At 37.0% G+C, this 15,902-nt stretch overlaps 1 protein-coding gene and 1 long non-coding RNA gene across 7 annotated transcripts in view; one reads left to right on the top strand and one right to left on the bottom strand.

Moving 5' to 3' along the window:
• Nucleotides 1-15,902, top strand: part of raph1b (Ras association (RalGDS/AF-6) and pleckstrin homology domains 1b) — a 56,593-nt gene that overhangs the window by 27,075 nt on the left and 13,616 nt on the right. Inside the window, exons 3-7 of one of the 6 annotated variants that reach the window (XM_082165358.1) lie at nt 5,059-5,183; nt 6,175-6,277; nt 6,855-7,429; nt 12,057-12,143; nt 12,575-12,649. In XM_082165358.1, coding sequence (XP_082021484.1) covers nt 5,064-5,183; nt 6,175-6,277; nt 6,855-7,429; nt 12,057-12,143; nt 12,575-12,649 — 960 coding nt within the window. In that variant the 5' untranslated portion in view covers nt 5,059-5,063. Of the gene's footprint in view, nt 1-5,058; nt 5,184-6,174; nt 6,278-6,854; nt 7,430-12,056; nt 12,144-12,574; nt 12,650-12,742; nt 15,880-15,902 lie in introns of those variants that run through there. The other 5 variants (XM_082165357.1, XM_082165359.1, XM_082165360.1 and 2 more) reach the window with 5 other exon arrangements.
• The window catches only part of LOC309495675, a 295,015-nt gene continuing 287,066 nt past the window's right edge, over nt 7,954-15,902 (bottom strand). The window contains exon 2 of the long non-coding RNA XR_014204782.1: nt 7,954-11,580. This is a non-coding gene — a long non-coding RNA (uncharacterized lncRNA). The remainder of the gene's footprint in view (nt 11,581-15,902) is intronic.

Raw genomic sequence — 15,902 nt, forward strand, 5'->3', positions numbered from 1 at the left:
TACAAATGTTAGCAAGTTCTACTCTCAATTAACATTTTATGATTAGACAAGATTCGTAAAGCATTCCACATCAAGCATTCCACATCACACCGTCACAAAACATACTTATTTAACATTTTCGACTTTTTATGGAAATCATATTCTTTTAAAGTCCCCCTGTAGTCAATAACATTATACCTTAAAACGTATCTTTGATCATCAAAATTACATAGTTAAAAGTTTTTTTTCCTGTGTAAAAAATTATTCATGCCTTAAAATAGCTTGAATGTAACTTTACACCCTTTCTTCATTTAGTATATGCGGAACCATGAATATGCATATTAGTCCCCAACCCCGCCTCCTCTCACTCACACCAGCGTTGTGACTACATTATCAAACAGCTAATAATGTGTTGCTAATGTTACACAAACCATGTTCCCATTCACCATCTTAGAGTCAGACAGCTGCCCTCTAAAAATCTGAATCCTTAGAAACGCTTTGAACAACTCAGAACGTCAGTGGAGAAAGGCATATAGTTCATCATAAAATCGTAATATACATCATATACATAATTCACTCGCTATATTGCTAAATGTACCTGATTTTTCATAGCAACAGAAAAATATAACAGGATAATCTGGCTTCTCTTGAGACTCCTCGCAGCATAGTTAATTATTTGCTAAAGCCCGCCGGCACGTTGACGTGATTGGTTACATTTTTTTTTTTGTACATATTTGTGACATAGAAAACAACTGGTTCCTTTTAAAGCATATTAAAAACACCACATACAGACAACATAAAAAAAAAATTGATTTTCACCACAGAGGGTCTTACATTTTTATCCATATATTATTATTCTTTAAATGGCACAATTCAGTTTGAGAGAGAGAGAGAGAGAGAGAGAGAGAGAGAGAGAGAGAGAGAGAGATTAAATCAGCAGCTGTTAAGCAACAGGGTGCCAAGATAACACACCTCTCTAATTTCCGTCTGCATTTTTTATTTTATTTTCGATGGGTCAATAATTCAGCAAAATCTCCTTTTGTCCCACACTCTCCCCTCTCATTCCCTCTCTCTCTCTCTTTTTATTTATCCTCTTTGTGCTTGACTATTTTATGCAGAACTGTGACCGTTCCCAGTAGAGTGACTGAAGGGGTCATTAGCATCCTGCTGATCTGAAAGCAGTGAGACAGAACAGGAGGGTTGGAATTATATCTTCGAAGATTCGATCTACTGAATTAAGCACATTGTTGACCTGAACCTATGAGAACGTGTGTGACTGATTATATCTTGTCACTGGACTTGCATATGCAAACCCTGAAAGATGCAGCTCGCCCTGGGGTGTCTAAAACCATCTCATAATAGTAATGGTAAAAACATTCAGTTTAGTGTCTCTTGCCAATCTGAGGTCTGTCAGCAGGACTGTGAAGTTAGAAAACACCAGGAATCTCCTAACCCAAACACTTGCTATGTTCCCATCCAAATTTGCAAATTTAACTTATGCACATAATTGGAATACTGCATAAAACATTTGCGAATAAAGCACTGTTTCCAACCAGTAAGTCGAAGAGAACAAAATAGTCACTTTCTGATAAACTGGTGATACATATCACTGAGAAATATGGAAGCTGATGCAGTAGGAGAAGCCACAATATATATAATAATGTTTGTGTATATATAATATAATATATTACTCCTCACACAGACAAAACGCAATAAACACAGAACTTGCTTTCTGAGGCGGATGCCTGCTGTTTGGGAACGCAGTTGTGTTAACAGTTCTGGGAGGTACTAATTAACCGATCCACTTTGACAACAGACTTTGCTTAGGCATTTTAGAATGGCCAAAAGGGCACTTCAGATGCTGTGCAATGAAATCGGTCCACTGGTTGGTCTAGTTATGCAGTTACATTGCAAAGTCACATGTCTTTTTTGATGCACATCTAGGAATTTATTCGGTAGATCCGACTCAATTAAGCGCATACATTTTTTTAATGTGCATTTTTAGAATATATGCACATCTTGGCGTTTCCATCCAGCATTTTTTTTTTATGCAATATCCCAAAATGTGCATATAAATAGGTGGATGGAAACATAGCTACTGACTCTCAGTTTGTTTTTTGTTTGTGTGTTAGTACAGCTACCTTGATGGGGTTGGTATGATATTTATGAAGTCAGGCTAATCTCAAGAACCCCTAAAAAACGTTCTCACGTTTATTTTACTCAAGATCTAAACGACATAACTAACCATTATAGTCCATTGCAATGAGCTGTTAGAATTACATTAACAAGTGAGTCTCGAAATGTCCCGTTTAAACAGTAACTTACAGTAGTGTCTCAAATACTGTCTGTATGAATGTGCAACGTGAGTCTTACTAGTAACCAGAGTCACAGTGACCAAAGTAATGTCAAGGATGGTGTTGCCATAAAACTGAAAAGTCTTATAGGCCTAACAAGAGTCCAATCGAGCTGTGAGTTCATCCCCCAAATCTTCATTAACCTACTGCAGCTTTTATATCTGGATGGAGAGCGGAGCATTCGAGTAATGCATAAAGGCCAATTCACTCCCGCATAGACAAACACCAACAAACGCGTTTGTTGGGTTTTGTCGGATCAGTGTTATGCCTTAAATCAGCCACTATCATCCCAGTCCCAAAAAGGCCTGATGTAGACAGTCTGAATTGCCCCTGTCGGCGTCTGTTGCTGTTGGTCAGGGTTTGTTTTCACCTGACTGGCCATGTTCAGTCAGTGTCTGTTGGGGCAGTGTGAACATGACAGTTATTTTTCATAAAATTCTAAATCCAACGGCAGACTTGTTTGTCTCTGCAGTGTGAATTGGCCTTAAAACACAAAACTGATCCGGTGGAAAACAGAGATTGGATCTAGAACCTTTAGATGACACACCGCTCATATCTCCATCGCAAGTTGTCCAGTCCGGTTGCATTCACACAGCGCAAGTTTTCCGAGAATGCGGTTGTGAGTCGTGATTTTTTTGGGGGTGTTACGAGTTTGGTTATATAATTGTAACTCCCATTACTGAACTGTATGTGAAAGTAACCGAATTAAGGACTTGAATACGGGACTGACAACCATTTTGCTGCTGTGATCGTGGCCTAAGATATATAAAAGGGACAGTAAAGACATCATGTACAAAAGGTTTTTAAATAAAATGCTCAGCAAACAACTTTGAATTCATTAAAGAATCCTGAAAATACAGTATGTATCATGTTTTTTCTTAAAACATCGATAACATTGATAATAATATACAAGAACCATTTCTTGAGCACCAAATCAGCATAATTTAGAATGGTTTCTGAAGGATCTGAAGACTTGAATAATGGCTTTTGAAAATTCAGCTTTTATCACAGAAATAATTACATTTCAAAAATATAAACATAGAATGGTTATTTTAAATTGTAAAAATAATCACTGTATTTTTTTTTATGCAGCCTTGGTGAGCATAAATAACTTCTACCCCTAAACTTTTGAACGGTAGTGTATATTTTGACTTTGGTTGGTGTAGTTTATTACATGGCTCACTTGAATATTCTGATTTCTGATCTAAATGTTTTCTATGTAAATGTTTTATAACTTTGTGTTGAAGCTAAGATAAAGCTTGGTGCATGCATTAGTCCAGACACACCCTTGTTGGATCTAAGAGGGAAGGGGGTCATTATAGGGTTAAGGTGAGCTCAGAATCCCTGAGGGATCATCTCTGCACTCTGGGTCCCCATAAGGCATGCAAGTTGTGAGAAAGTGAAAAAGATGGAAAATGAAATGAGAGAGTTGAGGATATGGTCTGTATAGCTTTCTACAGTCTCACGTTGTGTGTAATAATACATATATAATTTGTGTAATAATATATATTACATGTAATATTGATTGTCTCTTGATAATGGTGTCTCCAACTGATAGTGAAACTGGCTGTCATTCATATGCATCTTTGCATGGTTTGTGACTCATCTGGTGGTTGTTCAACGAAGTTCATGGTTTATCCATTCACCCAACTCTGACTCAGCATGAAAAGCCTAATACATGCTTACAGGCATGCTGAGTCGAGTGTTTTTGTTGAGTCCCAGTTGTTGTGACTGTACAGCAGTTACTTTACTGTCCACTAGAGGGCGATCACCTTACACCCTCACACCTCTATTCTATTGAGGTCATTACTAACACACCCAGCATTCCCTTGATTATAGTATTTACTCTATATCTAGAGAAAATATGATTTCATTGCAATGCATTGAAACAGTGTTGATCTCGAAGTCAAATTACCGTGTTTTGTTGATCTGTGTGTGCTAATGTGCATGTCTATGTGTTTGATGCAGTGTAGTATAACTTAAATAATAATACAGAAGTACTTTGAGGAATTTTAATAAAGTCAGGAATCAACATCATTTTCATCAGAAAATACAGCGGAAGGTACAGCAGGGGTTGTTACGGCAATGATGGGGGGGGTGAAAACTGATAGTGGGAGAGCTAGAGAGGGTTGCTATAGCAACTATGCCAGTCTTTGAGACAGAGCTGAGGTTTCCATAACAACTACATCACACCCTCTCAGAAGGCATCCTTGAAATAATAATGACTGACTTTACGCAGAGATTACTACTCAAGGTGTCTGACAGAGCAGCATGTTTAAAGATAATGGGGAAAACTGGCATATTTTTCATCAATATTCCAGACTTTTGCAGTGTCAAATGCAGATTGGAAGGTGTCATCACAACCCTATTTAAAGATTTGAGGGTTGCCATGGTGATGTGAGATAAGGAGAAATAGGGTGAGCGAAATTAATATCATACACAGGGTTACATAAGTGGAAGCAAAATCATCATGACAACCTGTGATGTGCGTCATTCTTCAGATCACACCTCAAATGAATCAAAACCTAATAGTGTAGATAAGACGCATCAAACCCAACAAGTCAATCTTAAAACGTTGGTGTGCTTTGTCAGCAGAGTGTGATATATGTGATGTTCTGTATGTTTGGACATGTTGATGAGGACATGGCACACTGGTTGAGTCCTCATTGACTGCTGTATCATGTAACTGTGTGTGTGTGTGTGTGTGTGTGTGTGTGTGTTACAGCAGATATGGAGCAGGTATCAGATGATGAGCTGGATCATGCTGCTGAAGAAGACAGCGATAAGGAGGATCAGGATCTGGACAAGATGTTTGGCGCCTGGTTGGGAGAATTGGACAAACTCACACAGGTGACACTCTCAGACTCAATGTGACATTGTGATGTATTATATCTTTAATATGATTATTATCTTCACTTTGTGGGCTTTTCTATGAAAATATTTATATATGCAATTTATTTGATTAATGTAATTAATTAGGTCAATATTGGATATTTATTTGTACATGCTTATTTCCCCTGTTTTTACATTTAGATGACTTTTCCTGTCATTTAATGTTTTTTTATTTTTTATTATTCAACTAGGGGACCTCAGCAGAGTAGACTTTCAAGGGGGCCTGAAGATGAATTAAAATGATTTAAAATAAGACATAACAAGCATCAAAATAAGCTGAAACAAGATTATTTAAATTCATCTCCTCAAAGTGATTTAAAAAAAAATTTGTTTTAGACATGGACAAGCTATGTAAATGAATAAAAACATATAAGTGCATGGGCATTTTAATATAATTTATGAATTGACGTTTTTCTGCTTAAGGAGTCAAGTCACCTTTATTTATATAGCACTTTTTACAATACAGATTGTTTCAAAGCAGCTTTACAGAGATAACAGGAAAATAATGCAACAAAGTTTGTTTCGGCTGTAGAGCAGATCTAGAAGAAAATAGTGCCATAGTCCGGCTTAAGTAAGTTGATGGTTATTGTTAAGTGATGGTTCATTTTTGTTGTAAAAATGTTTATTAATTTAGTTCATTTATCTATACAGCCGCTCAGGAGAAAACAGTGATGTCATCGTCCAGCTCAGTTCAGAAGGAGAGCAATAGAAGCAATCAAACCAACAATAGGGCAGCAATATGCAAGTGCTGTGACCAGTCCCATAAAAAAAAATGTTGACCAAAATGTAGTATTCTATTACAATTCTTAATAAATTGACAGCCTTAATTCAGATACTTTATTTTCATTTATTTTAATGTATGGATGTATTGTATTGATGATTATATTCATGATTTAGCTGTCTCTTCTTACCTAATCCCCCCGCCCCCTCTCTTTCTCTCTAATGTTAGAGTTTGGATGATGGGCGTCCTGAGAAAGTGCAAAAAGCTCCTCTCAGACAGGAAACAAACCTTGCCAATTTCTCCTACCGTTTCTCTATGTACAACATCAATGGTTAGACTACACACAGACACACACCACCTCTGTTTACTCAACATTCTTTATCACTCACAATGCATTCTCGTGTATCTAAAATGGTGGTGTTTCGGCATACTGCAATTTTCATGGATTATCATAAAACCACCATCATAACAGCAAAATATTTGTAGCTATAGTTCAGTTCTGTTCAAAAGTTTGGGGTTTGTAAGATTTTTTTTTTGGATGTTTATGGAAGATGCTCACCACTGCTGGATTCATGTCATTAAAAATACAGTCAAATTGTAATATTGTGAAATGTTACAGTTTAAAAATGTTCAGCATCATAACTCCAATCTTCTGTGTCACATGATCCTTCAGAAATCATTCTAATACGCTGATTTGGTGCTCAGGAAACATTTGAAATCTAAATCTTTTGTAACATTATACATTTCTTTATTGTGACTTCCTTGCTGAATTAAAGTATTAATTTCTTTAGTAAAAAAAGTAACAAGTAAAATAAAGTTTTTCTTAAAGTAAAAAAATCTTACTGACCCCAAATGTTTGAACATTAGTATATGTATGAATCCAAATTGTCCTCTATCTATCCATGTAGAAGCCATTAACCAGGGTGAGACGGTGGACCTGGACGCTCTCATGGCTGACCTGTGTTCAATCGAACAAGAGCTCAGCAAACCCATGAGCAAGACCTCAGACGCCAAATCTAGACAGAGAGCGACAGGCCGCTCGGCCAGCACCAAACACACCGGAGGGGGCAGCAGCGGAGGAAGCACCAGCAGCAGCACCCGAGCTTCTCCCGCCTCCACCGTACGTGGTGGCAGCGGCCAGTCACGGCCCCTGGCCTCCAACTTTTCCCTGGATGACATCACTGCTCAGCTAGAAAAGGCATCCCTGAGCATGGACGAGGCAGCAAAGCAGACTTCTGAATCTTCCTCGTCGTCCTCCTCCTCATATTCATCTGCCACTCTCTCACACCCGCCTTCTAACTCGCATCATCGCCGTACAGGATCGGTTGGTACGGTCAGCGACCAGGAAGTGCGCTCGATCGGTCATTCCTCCAGGTCAAGCGTCAACTCTGCCTCGGCATCCAGCATGGACTCTCTGGATATCCGAGGGCAGGAGAATGAGGCACAGTCACAGAATCAGAGCCAAAGCCAGACTAGCACAGAGGTAACACACACAAAAATGATATTAAATCTTTTTCCCACTCTTTTTCATTTTGAATTATTTCATAGCTAGCACTTAGACTGGACAGTTAACATGACAGCATGTCCATAGAAGACCAGAGGTATAGAAGAGCTTCTCACTGTGAGAACCTTTGAGAGAAATTTCAGCAGAGTGAGAGATGAAAACTGAAAGCAGATATGAGGGGCTTAAATCTGAAGCACAACACCAGAAAAGAAATATCCACAAAAGAAATGGATCGAGAGGCATTGTTGTCAGTCAGCACAGGGATAATGGTATAAATCGGGCCTGGTCCCTTTACCACATACAGTGTAGCCTAATCTCACAACTCCAGTTTAGAGATTCCAAATACAAAGTCAACATGAATGTTGTCGATGCTTCTTTATTACATTTACATTTTCAGATCTAGGTGCATTCAGTACATCTAACATCATTACTTGTAGAACCCAAAGAACAGCGATGCTAAGGCTAGCTAATAAAACAACTGAATGCACCTTTAATTATAAAAAAAAAAATACATTAAATATGCAATTAATACAACAATGACTTTAATCACCTCTTCTATGGTGATAATTTTTGTTTTCTGAGCTAAAATTCATTTTGTGTAAATAGGGTCACAAATTTCTATCCTGATGATATAATAAAGAAAAGGTCTCACTTGAAGATTAAAATGAAAGATTGAATTCAGTTTTCTAGTAGTTTAACATAATCTTTTTGAAATATTTCTTTGGGAAAAAATATTTGAACAAAACTGCTTTTTGATATTTTAAAAAGAAAAATATTTAAGAAGGTTTTTTTTATTTTTTATTAAAGCTTACAATGACTAATGTATGTTTCATGTAAAAACACATATGATTAATTGAAAATAAGAGTGCATCAAACTAAATAGGATTTCATGTTGACTTAGTTTAGTACCAAAGAGTTGCCAGTAATTATTTAGGAGTTTCTTAATGTGGATGTTAGAGTGTATATGTGGGCGTTTAAGAGGGGGGGAAAATCTACATTTAAAATTATTTTCCTGTCTGCGCAACTTCAGTCAGGAAAAATCATCATTCTATTTTGAATAAATGTCTTCCTGTCAGTCTAATTGCTACCAAAAAACAAAGAGTCATTGACCATTTAAAATGTTTATCCTGTTATTCACGAAACCGTTTAGAACAAAGAGGGTCTCTTTACTTGGACTGTCAACATTCCCTGTGACCCAGACACACACACAGTTCTATTCATAGTAGTTGTTTGTTCTTTTGTTGAGGGCAAAGTCTGTATTGTGGTTTTGGGAAATGTGATGATGGAGGTTTCACTGAATTCACCATGGAATCATTAAAGCTGAGTCATCTCTTGGCTGCCCACTTACTGCTCAGACACTCATATACAACCAATTTCTCAAAAGTACGCACACTCAGCTTTTATAGTTCTTCAGTACTGCTGTCAGAACCTGGGAAGGAAATCTGATAAAACAGAGATGTTATTACGCCACTCTTCTAACCACAGCATTGCTCATCTGCACCAGGATGTACAGACCCTGATACTTTACTAAGCTATAAATGCACACTGCGGTTTTAGATGTAAACTAGCGCTGTTTCACAGATGGAACAATGTGATTTCATGTCTGCGTGTGAAAGAGAATGCGTGCACAAATCCTCCCGTCGCAATCTTGCATGAAAATATCACGTGACAGACATTGTGCTTTACATGGTCACTGTAAACATTACAGTGTGACAGTAACACCTGCTTTGCTACATGACTACTCTACTCTAACTCATTTAAATGCATGATGTGTTTGTTTTAGTAACATCTTTGTTGTTGTACTGTATGCTTACACTAAAAAAAGTTCTGTAGGAGCAACTGATGAGATGGCTTCTGTCCTCTATATTAATATGAAACAAGGGTTTTCAACCACTGTTCTGTGGACCCATGGGCTCTGTGAAGAGCTGCTGCAGTGAAGATATACAGTATAAAAAGCATATTTTTCACTCTTAGAATAAAATGTTCTGTATAGAACCTTAAAGGGTTCTGTCAGGCATAGTTCATTTTGTTTTCGATTTTTATAAAACCGCTTGTAAGCATAAGTTATTTTAAAATTTCAATACTTTCAATACAAACATGAATGTATTATGCCATAATTTAAGACAATTAAGATATGTATTATTATATAGAAAATTTTCGGCATAAAGGGTTCTTAAAAATTGAGCGAAGAACTTTAGCGTTCTATATAGAAGTCCATTGAACCTTTTTTTTCTAAGAGTGTATATGTGGGGTCTCTAGGTTGCTTGATTGGGATGGGGTACAGGGTCCATTGGTCTGTAAAGGTTGAAAACCCCTGGTATTGAATGAAACAATGGAGGAGAGGATTAAGGATTGTTAAAGACAAGCCACTGAGTTATAGTGCCCCTATTCTGCTTCTTTTCTTTTTTAATATTACCTTTCATGCAGTGTGTAATATAGCTAGCTGTTTGTGAATGTAAAAGGTCTGCAAAGTTGAAAAGATCAAAGTGCACATCAAATTAAGTTATTGTCTCCTAAAAGCAAGAAGTAATTCTGAACTGCCAAAACGAGTCGTCATTGAATCCAGTCTAACAAATTTGCATAATACCAGCCTATGGTCTTCATTGGCTGCCCAATAACAACGTCTACTTTGACCCGCCCTCAAGCACTCTAGATGTAGCTGAGGCCTAGAAGAGTTTGGTTTGTGTTGTTGACATGTCAAGAAGACACTGTTTTCATTGCTGTGAATCCACTTTGCATACACTTCATAAGGATGAGGACTCACGCTGAAATTGATATGGGAAAAAGCGACGGCATCGTTTGTATCGCTGTGTATATAAGCACTGAGGAAGCCTCCGGAGTTAAAATTCAGATATGGTAATGGGCGTTTCGTTTCTGCCATGCACTGCAAGCGGTAGACCAATCGCGACAGACTTGGCTATCTGACCAATCAGAGCAGAGTAGCTCTCAGAAAGAATAAGTTTAGACTGACTGAAACAAACCGTTTTTAGACTCTTTGAGAAATGTGGTGATGTGCAATGTATATTATGAGAAAATTAAAGTGTTTTTTTGACCTATAAAAAAACTATTTTTGATAAATAAATAAAAATGGATAATATCTGAAAATATATTTTTTAAACAAACAAAAAGCATGTTTACAGTTAAGATATGAAAATACAGTTTTATCTGATTAGGCAGAGCAGCACAGTAAATGTTAAAATACATACTGTTTCTAAAGTAATGCCAAAAGACTTGAATTATACATGTCAAACAGTGAAACTGATGTGCTGAAATTGCTTAAAATATGTCAAAACTATCATGACCACATAAACTAGTATTTTTTGCACAGCATGTGCAAGGATACCAGAGAAGGGACATGACGTAACTATCTGCGAAGCATTGATAACATGGAGCAAACTCACTCCCACCCACAGGATTTGCATTGGTAATGCATAAATAAAAGTTAATCTGCCTAGAACTGAATGCTCACCACAAAAAGGATCATTTTGAAAACTTGACAGTTAAATACAAGCCCATTAAAGGGATAGTTCACCCAAGAATTACAATTCTGTCATCATTTACTCACCTTCACGATACAGTATTCTATCATCATTTTTGTCCATCTCAAGTGTCAAGCAAGTATACAGTTGAGCTTCTGTTTACTATTTTTCATGTGCTCTATGTGCATGTGCTTTGATCAATGTTTATCCCGGACCACAAAAACCAGTCACATGGGTCTTTTTTTTTTTTTTTTTTTTGAGATTTATACATCTTTATACGGTTTTTTTTCATCTTGATATACGGTTTGTTAGGATATGACAATATTTGGTCGAGATACAACTATTTGAAAATCTGGAATATGAGGATGCAAAAAAATCTGAACATTGAGAAAATCGCCTTTAAAGTTGTCCATTTATGTTCGCGATTGTGCTGCATTCACTTACAAAAATAAATGTTTTATATATTTACGGTAGGAAATTTACAAAATATCTTCATGGAACATGATCTTTACTTAATATCCTAATGATTTTTGGCATAAAGGAAAATCGATAATTTTGACCCATACAATGTATCGCTGGCTATTGCTACAAATATACCTGTGCGACTTGTGACTGGTTTTGTGATCCAGGGTCACATATGTGAATAAAAGCCTAAATTTAATTTGTTCATTATATAAATCAATTCAGAAGATTTGGGCTAAACCACGTAGTCTTTTAGTGGATGGACTAAAATGATGACAGAATATTAAAAAATATCTTCATTTGTTTTTCAAAAATAAGACAAAGTCTTATGAGGGTGAGTAAATGAGGACAGAATTTTCATTTTTGGGTGAACTATCCCATTAACAAAAATAGAATTTTCCCCATAGACTTCCATTGTACGTCCAATACTGTAAACTGAGGCACGAGTCAAAATTATTTTCTGTTCTAATCAACAGTATATGCAGCATATTGTCGATTAGATTGTATTAAACCCTAACATTCATAATGTTTTACCAGAGTAACAGCATATATTGACCCTTGCTTGTGCATGCATCATTTTGCATTGTCTGCTTGCATGATTAATGTGTTTATGTTTGCACCTTTTCTGTATGTGATGTCACTACCTCCCCCACCCCTTTTCCCAGCATGTCTTACTGCGAAGGGCCAATGGTAAAGCTACCAGACGGCATCTTGACTTCGCCTCACAGGAGGGGGAGGTGGATCAAAGGACTGTAAGTGTGTGTGTGTGTGTGTGTGTGTGTGTGTGTGTGTGTGTACGGCTGGGGTAAAGGATATGTGTACACAGGATGTTCTTTCTCAAAATACTGGGTCTTAGCACACCTGTGATAATTCCAGGATTCATAATGTCATCCTTTTGGTTACAAAAGGACCTCAGGAACAGTGTGTTCTCAGCATAAGAGAACTGTGATCACAATATTTTGTTGTGGACTAAAAGAAGTACACAAGACTCTGTTTCTTTTATATATTGTTTTCCCTCCACACTTTTATATGCCACCTCTTTCTGATTTTGAATTATCGATGCTCAGGTGCTTCCACACTTTCTATGCTTTACCACAATCAAGTATGTATTTCTATCATTTTTTAAATCACAGTAATCATTGCACTGATTAATCTCTGTTTATCTTTTCCCTGCACCCTGAAGCACTCGTATTTGGACAGGGAGACCTCTCTGATTCTGAAAAACATTGCAGGAAAACCCTCTCACCTGCTGACCAAGGTGACACCTTCTTTCGCTTGCTTCTTTTTTCCTTTATCTGCATGTTTTTGGTTTATGTGTCCACAGAATGCCTTTTAACCTCAGTCCTCTAGCCAGACTTGACACTTTGCTCCACCCACACTGCCTTCTTTCAGTTTTAAAGTGTTGTATCTTCTGTTTTCTTTTCTCTCTTTGCTGCCATCTTTATATGTTTGCCATTTAAAGTTGAAATCAGATCATCCAGTCCAAAGGGTCTATAATGTTATTATACATTATATAATAACACCCTACATTACCTTTCTGTGACAAGAAAACATGGCGTATGTGTTATTTATTGTATTTTGTTACTTTATTTCAGTCAGGTTTCCTAGTTTTAATGGTCAGTTGTCAGCGCTCACAGATTCTTGGTAGAATGTTTAGGAGTTTGTGTTTTTCATAATGTAAAGTGATAAAGTTACAAAGATTCTTTGTTCCTCGTTTAAGAAATGTGTATCTTAAATACAACAGTTAGTGGTTGGCAGGATATTTTGTAGAGAGGTGCTGGGTTTTGCTAGCTACATTTGTGTTTGTGTTGGTTTGTATGGATGCCTTATTGTCACTGCTTCCCTGAAGAAATGGCTGCTCATCACTTACATAATTTCTTTTTAGGACATTTCAGGAGCTCTTATATAAAACTGAAACACATTTACCTATTATTTTGTTTTTATGCCACAATTTGTGTGTGAAATTGGTGTTTGTTTTACAAGTAGTTTAGTAACACTAGTGAGTCCCTTAATATATATTGAATCACAGACAGTTTTACTTTCCTTGTGATAAAACAGTATTATTTTAAAAGGGATATTTCACCCCAAAAAATAAAATTTGATCACCCTTATGTCATTCCACACCTGTATGACTTTCTTTCTGCAGAACACAAAATATATTTTGCAGAAAACTGGTAGCCAAACAGTTTTGTGGGAACAAAACTGATACATTTCTATATATATATAAAAAAAAAATGTTGTTGTTGTTTTGTTCCATACAAGAATGAAAATCATACAGCTGTTTAACTACATGAGGGTCAGTAAGTACTGACAGAATTTTTTGGGGTCAGCTATCGCTTTAATAAATCTGTTTGTAGATGCAGCATAGACAGCCATGTATTTTTTACATTTACATTTAAACATTAATTAGCTAACAAAAGACTTTGTATTGACTAACTTTTTTAATTTATTCTTGAGAATAGATATTATGCATGTGATTGAAATTCCCATGTTGTCATACCAATGTAGATGCTTTTTCTGGTGCAGGGAATTGCGGGTTAAGAGCATTTTGTTATGTCGAGTTACTAAATAATAAGAATTTAAATCTGATGCCACTTTGATTTTTCAAGGATGTGTGAGCTTTTGTTAAACCATGAAGCTTGTGCAATGGCCCAATTGATACGGTTTATTATTTTCTGAAGTTCATTGTACTGCATTACAACATTATTTCTTGTAATTGTTGTAGTATAGTAAGTATATTCAAGTTTACATGTATATGAAATGTTTACAGGAATAGCTATTTTGAATTAATTTTCTTAGTATTTTCTTTGTGAAGTTTCTTAGTATGCAAAATGTGATCTCTAGAATTTCTAGTGACCTAGAAATAGTGCAGAATTTTTCGGTTTTAAGTGGCATTAAATAATGAGTTTGTCATTTTAATTAGGGTTAGTTTTTTCTTTAAATAAAGTTGAGTCATCTAAGTTGTATATTTGTCATGACATTAGAATAGACAAAGGCATTATGCATTTAGACAACTGTAGCGGAGATGTTCTTGAAATCCCACTCTGGTTTCCTCATGATTTCATCAGATCTCTCAAACAGTGTTTGCTTTCCTGTTCACTCTGGATGGACTCACTGCAGACTGCTGAGACACAGACTCTCTGCTCAAACACAGACGGAGAGAGAACAGAAAGGAAAAAAGACTTCAAAGGGAATTTAATGCTTTTTATCGAAGCCTGAGCCTCGGCTGTTTGCAGATCTCTCCCATTTTTGTTCATTTTCTCTCTCTCTCTCTCTCTCTCTCTCTCTCTCTCTCTCTCTCTCTCTCTCTCTCTCTCTCTCTCTCTCTCTCTCTCTCTCTCTCTCTCTCTCTCTCTCTCTCTCTCTCTCTCTGCATCATAAATATGCATCTGCCGTAGACAATGATTCGAGAAAGAGAAGCTGATCTTTCAGATCACATATACCCCTTTTTTCCTTCCCCACTCTCTCCTGTCTTCATTATATGCATTCCATTGCATATTCTTTGCATATTGAAATCTTTATTTGTCTCTCTGACTTTGTGTTTCTTAATCTGCCCATCTCTGTCCTGTTAGAAAAAGCATGGCATAATAATAATCAAAGTTGATGTTAGGGGGTAACGCAAGTTACGCAACCTGACTTAAAATTCTTGTCCTTATAACTAACTTTTTTCTTTAAATTAATGGGTGAAACAATAAATACAAGGCCTAGATATCATTCATCCCCACGGTGGAGGGTGTTTTCCCACAACCACAGAAAAAGCATCAGAAAACAATATCATCTGCATTTGGCCTCAACTTTATTGGCCAGTGGAAAGAAGGTCACAGAAACTAACCTAATTGATTGGCCGCTGAGAAGCATATGTACATTCTGATTGGAGAAGTGGTACGAGAGGGTCTTTTATAGCTGATGGCGGCTTGGTCTGCTGGTGAGAGGGATTAAACCCTGTGATTGGGCACGCTACCAGAGACATGCAGCTGTTTCACAGAGAGAAAGAGAGGGGGAGGTCTCAATCCCCTCCCAATGCTGAGCAGTAGAGTTGTGTGTAAGGTACTCTGGGTGTAGAGATATGTGAGGGGAAGCGTTTTCATTTCTTCAGATTGAGCTGCAGTAGACTTATTTTGTTTTCCGGATTATTTAAATTATTTTCATCAGGCCATTCCCGCGGCAGCTCTGAAACTTCAGCTGGAAGTACCTGTCAGGCCTTTCAAATAGTCTTGTTATAGCTGCCGTTTATGAAGAGAACATTGGTTAATGGAGTTCTGAAACATTCAAGCTGGTGCGGCGGTGAATCTGTGTATCTCCTTGAATTGGTATTGAATGAATGAGCAGCCATTTCTCTAAGGAACCGTTAACATGAGCAGAGTGATCGTGTAACTTCCTTTTGTGTCTCTGGTTGCTGGTTGATCAGATACAGAGACTTTGCAATTGTTTCAGGATTGTTTTAAATGGTCAGAAATGGATGTGATGACTGCATGTTGGAGAGGGCAGGTAAGTGAGGATATGTGCAAAAC

This window comes from Leuciscus leuciscus (genome assembly GCF_965113295.1).
Source record: "Leuciscus leuciscus genome assembly, chromosome: 3".
NCBI classification, from domain to species: Eukaryota; Metazoa; Chordata; class Actinopteri; order Cypriniformes; family Leuciscidae; genus Leuciscus; species Leuciscus leuciscus.